Below are 7,791 nucleotides of genomic sequence, written 5' to 3' on the forward strand. Positions count from 1 at the left end.
TAGCGATTGTAATTCTCCATTAGTGGACCGTCTGTCGGTGTGATGCCATCATTCTACAGGACGTAATGTCTGAAACCTTCATCAGAGACAATCAGCATACTAGGATTGAACAAATATCTATCCAAGGGCCAGTTGCTCATTAGTTGGTTAAAAGCATGGGCCCGGTTCCACAGCTGTGAGTTAAGATTTGACTCAGAGTTAACTCATTGAAAATTAACTAATCTTAACTCAGAGTTAACACTACCTCAGAACTGTGGAACTGGATCCATGGACTCTTAAGATAACCAGCGGATATATACCATAGTAACAATGAACGTTTAGTTGCCACTGTCAACTATCCACTGGTCAACTCTCTAACCAACCTTTGAGCAACTGGCCCAAGCTGCTGGATTGTTCGAAAAGGCCATGATTTCCGGCCGTTTAATATCTGAAGGGTTGCTTTGGACCTGTGGCTGCAGACCGCCCAGATGGGTGGTTTTAGGCTCCCGATCGTCGAGCGACACATCAAACAACGCAATAGACAAAGCCAAAGAATAATTTCCAAAATACATCTTTTTTAGTAAACTCGTAATTTAATTTAGTATTCAATTGATATAATCAATATTCAAGGTAACATTGATTTAAACTTCTTTTTTTAGTAGCACATATTCACGGTTTTCGAGTACAAACAATGAGTTTTCATGAGTTTTTAATACAAGGTAATTTTCTACGTCTTTCGTAGTGAAAATGGCGTCCATGATAATATCGGATTTGGGTAGATGAAAAATAAATAACGAATGATCCATTTCAACTGTTTTGAACGAATTGAAACGAGTAAGTAAAATTTGAATCGATAAAACATTTGCAAAAAAAACTCGTTTACAATGCACGACATAATAATATAAATAGGGTGCTTAAAAATTGCATTTAATGCAAAGCCTCTAATTCCTCCCTCCCTGTTACCGAAAAACGGGTAAAAATAAAAATAAAATACCGACAGACATAAAATAACTAAACTAAAATTGATATCTTATTAAATCGCGTTATAACAACGAAGTTTCACGGGTAAACAATGTGGGTGATTTTTCAAAGCGATGGGGCACCGGCACACATCGCTAGATGGCGCGATTAACAGTCAGTCAGTTTTTGAATTGAATTAAGTGTAAGACAGTATTCTTTTTTCCTCCATATACGTACTATGCAAATGGTTGGAGCGTAATAAATATCCCTGCATGTATTCGTATTTGTATTCAATCCGATCAGTTCACACCCACCTCCCTGAGCAAAAATATGTGTACATTAATCTTAGGCAATACAAATACGATATTAAATTAGAGAGGTGTTTTTTAGTGAACTTGATGACGATTTAGTAATCAGTTTATTCGAATTTAGAATTAGAGCTTGTATAGTTTTTTTTAACCTAGTCCAAATAAATTAGCAGACCTTCACTTAGATACTTAGATAGAATTGATAGATTATGCTCCGCTAAATGCTTTAATTAAAATGAAGCTTTATATGCTTTGAAATAAAAAGTTGATGAATTTAAATTTTATTTTTTGCTTGCATTCTACTTAAATCCGTGAAAACAATCGAAACTGGAACTCTTTTTGCAATCTTGATATTCTAAAAAAATCCAACAACCCAGTTAGCGATAATTTATCAATTATTCACCAATAACTCATCAAAATATGCCTAAATGTGTACATAGATCCCTCAAAGTTAATATATCGTATACCAGGTCCATGGAAATAGTTGGAGAAGTGTTAATATATTCCCAAGCTGTATTCATCAAAATCATTTTCAATCAACTTGAGCTGGTTGTCTCTTAACACTGAATCTAAATAACACGAAACGGACCTCGAAAAAGATACATGATTCACTTTTCTACCCTAGATGTTTGCAGGGGTGGATCCAGAAATTTGAGCACAGGGGGTCAAGCGCAGTGTTTTCCCAGGTAGACCTATAGTCTCTTGATATTTCAATGAAAAATGAATTCATAAAAATGTATGCATTACCTACAGCAATTTCTGGCAGACGCCAAAACAGCGATCGATAATGATATAAATTGTCGTTAGTTCATCATTAATGCGATTGATATCACCGCCCGAAAATTTTCGGACACGGAGCAGGGATAACGCCGAGAGCCCCTAAAACCCTTTGGATCTGCCCCTGGTTTTGTTTAGTTTTTCATTGACAATTGATTTACAATAGGAGGGAAAAGTTGATTCGATTTGAATCGAAAGTTAGAACAAAGACTAAAGCTGTGGTTCATCCTCACTTGCCTTGGCAGCGGTGCTGGTACCCCGTACAAAAAAATCAAAACAAAGCAGAGCCCCGGGCCCGGTATTTTCAGAACAGTAGGCGTAAAAAGCGTCCACATTTTCGAACGATAAAAATATCATCCGAAACAATAATAATAATAATCTAAAGCGATACATATTTCATATTCATAAACAATATTATAATAATTTAATATAAACGAATAATTACTATCCGTAATTGATAATAATTGTTATCAATATTTCAATAAATAAATTCTGCGTCGAGAATTCCAAGCCGTTTATCGATGGTTGTTGGTTGTATCTCTGTACCTCCCGTCGTCTGTTCATGTTAACAGTTGTAGGTTCCCAGTCACCTGATTGACGACGTCCGTTTTACCCATAATGGCTAAACACGTGATCGACCCTGACGCCACCTAGTGGTGATTAACAAAAATTATTCGATAATTTAAACTGACGTAATAAATGCTGTCATGGGGAATTTATGGTAAGTTAGGCCCATGCTGAGTTTTTTTTTCTAGGGGCAGTTCTATTCCATGAAAAAGGACACTTTGAAAAGGAGCACTTTCATTTCGAAAAAGGATAGATCTCAAATATGAGGTGTCCGGGTACCTGAATAAATCATTTGAGAATTGATTACTTTTCATTTTCCAAAAAAAAACATGAAAATGATTTCCAAATTCCGAAACATCTTAACCCAAATTTTTTAAACAAATTTTACCGAACCCTTTTTTGCCCTGAACCCTTCCTTGAAGTGGGCCTGAAAGTGTCTATAAAGGATGATTTTTGTTCAAAGGGGTAGTTATGGAGGCAATCGTATGGGACAATTTGATGATGTCATAGGGGGATTTATAAAGGCTGCCAACATTTCTTTTAGTGTCAAGGGACAATTCAATGATTTCATGGAGGGATATTGAAGACAGTCATATTTTCTAGAAGGGACTTTGAGATGACATCATTGGAGGGATTTATTGACATACACCATACCTCGGTTCTGCCTGCATCTTGTACCAGGTGGTATGGCAGCTCGGTGGCGACACATTTGGCAGAAAGTTGCATTAAATGCTCCGAACTGTTGCCTTTCACCACGATCTTCGTTTCTCTGATAGACAAAAGAATTACATGAGAAAATTCGGACAAGAGACATTCATTTTCAGTTAGGCATCAATTCTGAGCTATTGAAATCATTCTATACCCATTAGCACTCAGGAATTTCACTATGTAGAGGCAATTACTCCTCAGAAAATTCAAGGAAAAATCAAAGTTCATCACGATACCGAATAGCTCATTCGCTGTTTATTTCTATGCATTACAAGTTAGTGTTATTTTGTAGTAAATGGTCAAGGCTTTCATTAGATGTAAGATTTGATGAGGTGGGCCACCAAAATCGTGTCCTTATGGCCCCCCGAAATTCATCCAAACTTAATTGGATTTGAAGTGAGAGCTCAGACGTGTCATGTTCAAACTCAAAATACTCGAGAGATTGAAATAGGAGGATGTTGATTTCAGTTCGCTATTTCGAGGACGTAGGTATCTCGGTTATCATAAGCTATCGGGTAAAAATCCTACAAACCGTTTTCGTGTAGCATACGTAAAGTGTCGGGCGGATTCGGGCGGCTTGAGGAGTAATAGGCAGGGCGGAGTGCTAATGGGTTAAAATTCTGTAACAATAATTTTACTTTTTCGTGATTTTTTACTCGAAACCGGCTCTAATTTACTGGAATTAACACTCCGAACAGGTACAAGTTTCATTCCTCTAATTATCTCAAAGTTCCAAGGACAAGAGACATTCATTTTCAGTTAGGCATCAATTCTGAGCTATTGAAATCATTCTATACCCATTAGCACTCAGGAATTTCACTATGTAGAGGCAATTACTCCTCAGAAAATTCAAGGAAAAATCAAAGTTCATCACGATACCGAATAGCTCATTTGCTGTTTATTTCTATGCATTACAAGTTAGTGTTATTTTGTAGTAAATGGTCAAGGCTTTCATTAGATGTAAGATTTGATGAGGTGGGCCACCAAAATCGTGTCCTTTTGGCCCCCCGAAATTCATCCAAACTTACTTGGATTTGAAGTGAGAGCTCAGACGTGTCATGTTCAAACTCAAAATACTCGAGAGATTGAAATAGGAGGATGTTGATTTCAGTTCGCTATTTCGAGGACGTAGGTATCTCGGTTATCATAAGCTATCGGGTAAAAATCCTACAAACCGTTTTCGTGTAGCATACGTAAAGTGTCGGGCGGATTCGGGCGGCTTGAGGAGTAATAGGCAGGGCAGAGTGCTAATGGGTTAAAATTTCCAGGTAAATCAAGTTTGAAATTTATATTGAACTTTTTACCCGAACTGTTCCCATTGTAGCACCATTTCGCCGTATTTCTGCTGGTCGTCTAAAAGCTTTCGATACAGCCCGAGCGTCGCGTGCCCGACCTGTGCGGCCATCTTCCCACTGCTCATATTCAATTCGCCGTTGACGATGAAAACCATTTTATGAAAATCGCCCGCCTCCAGGAATTCAGCGCCGTCGTCCTCGGAATCTTCGGAGACAGCCGAGCTCTCTAGTGGCTGGATATAAATCACAATCGATGATACACTGTAACACAAAGTATACTACCCCCGCTTGCCAGGGCTCGGTATGGTAAGCTTACACCAAACTATGCGTCAGTACAAGCAATACAAAATTTGTCATTCATCTGGTATCATATTCTATTGATTGCGGACCAATTACAAGTGAAATTCGTGTGACTTTAGGTTTAATCATTTTAAAATCTAAAACGTTGGTGCTGAAGTCAAATAATTGGATATGAGATTATCTCTCAAAGATTTAGGCCAATTTTCAGTTTTAACTGGATAAATATATTGAAAATTATTCCCCAATTTTTTTTAGACTATTCTTGACGATGCAAAATTGCCACAATTTTCAAATTTCCGTGATTAAACACAGTCAGTTTCGAATACTATGCGAATTATACATTTTTCTAAACTTTAGTGTAGAAAATAAGCCAAATTTTTGGGAAATTTTCACAATAACTCCTCGACTCCTCACCACTTGAAAGGGGGCGTCTATATCTTGATCCTGGTTGTCTAGAGCCCAAGCTGCCGCCAAATCTGCATTCTGATTTCCGGTAAAATAAAGTGCCTGAAATAAAGAGAAAATTTAAGACATCGATCGAAGAAATAGAACAGAATTTTTCATTTCAGTTGCTAAGTTTTTGATTTTTCATATCTACTGGTTTTTTACAAGAAATTGCTGTCCGGGTGCCATTTACAATCAAATAAGATCATAGTCTGGATGGTGCCTCCTAATGGCAAGGAGACCACTCTACCAGTCCGACGGTGTCTCCTTGGGCAAAAGACCGCTCCCCTAGTCCGGGAGATGATGACAGATATCTCTTACCCTGACGGCGGCATTACGGGAAATTCCCATTCCGGTCAGAAGAGCGACTTTTTCCTCATTCGGAACGAAGTTTCCGCCACCGTATGCACCAGTAACATCCATTTCAGTAGCTATTCAACCAATAAACTGCTTGCTTCGCTTAATCCGATGGACTGGACCAGTCATGAAAAAAAATCAAAATTGAGAGAATAAGGCAGATAGGCCTAAATGCTAAATAATCCACAGGGGCTTGTCACAATTTGATGGAGGATGGATGATACCAGTATCCCTATAGGCTATAAAAAAGAATATAGGGATACTGGTATCATCCATCCTCCAACCCAAAAGTCCAAATTGTGACAGACAAGCCCCTGTGGAATTATCTGATAATCGTCATTACTGATTCAGGTAAGGCCCTCCTCAGTGAACTTGAAGAAAACGAAGAGATAAAGGAATCGGATATATTAACGTCTGATTTTACCTCATTCGATCTAGAATTCGATTTTTACGTGTTAAATTCCGGCCTAAATTTCTATTTACATTCAGACCATGGGCGCCGCCATCTTGGAATCGACGGATTGTGTTTTGGATCTGAAATGGAATCCTCGCTTGCCAGGGTATGTGTGAATAACATTGGTTCGTGGTTTCTCGGCATTGGCAACCCCCCCCCCCCTCCAGAACGGAAAACCTGTACCACCTGTGGTTGGTGTCGGTGAAGTAAAAAATCAAAGCGCAATATCCTTTTTGCGATAGATTTCCCGCAGGAGCGTATCTTGTCAGTAACCTGACTGTGGGTGGTTTAGTTTCACGATCGGATATATTCCGTGACAAACCACATTTGGTATAAGCCCAGGCATCCGATCATAAAAAGCTTACTACCAACGATTAGGTAACTAGCTAGAGCGTATCCAGACTGCGTCGCACCTAATGAAAAGTATTCAGTACTATATTCAGTAACCTGTCTGTGGTTTAGTTTCACGATCGGATCTTTCAGCCAATCCGATTATAAAAAGATTGTACAACAACTAATTAGTATTAGGTAAAACCACACCAGTACGCCGGTTGTGACCTGTTGACCCTCTGGTCTTGTGGCCTTGTGAAAATATCCGATCGTGAACTAAAACCACCAAGAGACGGGTTACCCTGACTGGCTCGAAAAATTGTGCCTTTCGCGAAAAAAATACCGGCACCGCTGCTCTTTTCAAGAATTGTTTGAGGACAGAATGTCGTTCTTTTACTCTGAGCAGACGACTACTAATGCCGATGAAAACTGCAGACGTCCAGATGAGAAGTTGTGGAGCCAGCAGCAGCGAGTTAAACCGCCCAACGATGGATTTCTTCAAGGTGGTGGATTTCTACAAACATTATGATTCAGGAGCAGCAGCAGCGGATCTTATAAAACACTCCTGGAGCAGAGGATGGACAATAGCGCATATTAAAAAACACTGATCTAGGAGCAGCAGAGACAATAGTGGATCTTTGAAGTTAGGATAATTAGGGTTCTGTGGTCTTAGAAGGAACTAACTACGTTTGAATATTTCCATAAAATCCCATCCAAATACTTTGTATTGATTGGGTGAACTATTTTCGAGGACTAATGAATTTGTAAACAGTCCTTCTGTTTTGTAATCTGATTTAAGTTCCTTTTAGTCTCATTAAATCTAGTTACATGATTTTGCTCCCAGGTAGATTAGTTAATTAGGTTGGTGACGCTTTTTAAATGATCGCGTCCACTGCCTGTTACAATGGTAAATCATTTTAGTCTGACACTAAACGCGGTATATCGTTCTCATTTTCGAGAACTTTGAATTGGTCAGTCGTGGTCAGTGATGGTCAATTTATTAACTTATTAAAGAAATTTGTAGTTTGAATAGAACAGCGATCCAGTGATGGCCCTGACTTGGTCAACTTGTCACATCCCGCGCAATTTAAAATGACTTGATATATTATGCCTGCTGACTAGCTTTTGCCTTTATCTCCCGATAGCTGTCATCATAAAGCAATTTGGTTGATTTAGTAGCAATAAAAAAGTGGAGATGTATTAGGATCGGCATGGTCGTTTCACGATCCTCGGATATTTTTACAAGCCCATCCGATTTAAAAAAGCTAACGGACACCAACAATTAGGCAACTAACTACGCTGTTGAGTTACT

The 7,791-nt window shown here is 38.7% G+C and overlaps 1 protein-coding gene across 1 annotated transcript; it reads right to left on the reverse strand.

Moving 5' to 3' along the window:
- Nucleotides 1-570: 570 nt before the first annotated feature.
- LOC141909624 (putative peptidyl-tRNA hydrolase 2) lies at nucleotides 571-6,207 on the reverse strand. Its single transcript, XM_074800138.1, has 6 exons — nucleotides 6,120-6,207; nucleotides 5,660-5,811; nucleotides 5,309-5,401; nucleotides 4,604-4,827; nucleotides 3,246-3,360; nucleotides 571-2,674 (listed from the first exon to the last, which is right to left on the reverse strand). The coding sequence occupies exons 2-6, from the start codon at nucleotides 5,759-5,761 to the stop codon at nucleotides 2,585-2,587; spliced, it is 624 nt and encodes a 207-aa protein (XP_074656239.1). The 5' UTR covers nucleotides 5,762-5,811; nucleotides 6,120-6,207; the 3' UTR covers nucleotides 571-2,584.
- Nucleotides 6,208-7,791: the final 1,584 nt, after the last annotated feature.

This window comes from Tubulanus polymorphus, chromosome 8, assembly GCF_964204645.1.
Source record: "Tubulanus polymorphus chromosome 8, tnTubPoly1.2, whole genome shotgun sequence".
Classification (NCBI taxonomy): domain Eukaryota; kingdom Metazoa; phylum Nemertea; class Palaeonemertea; order Tubulaniformes; family Tubulanidae; genus Tubulanus; species Tubulanus polymorphus.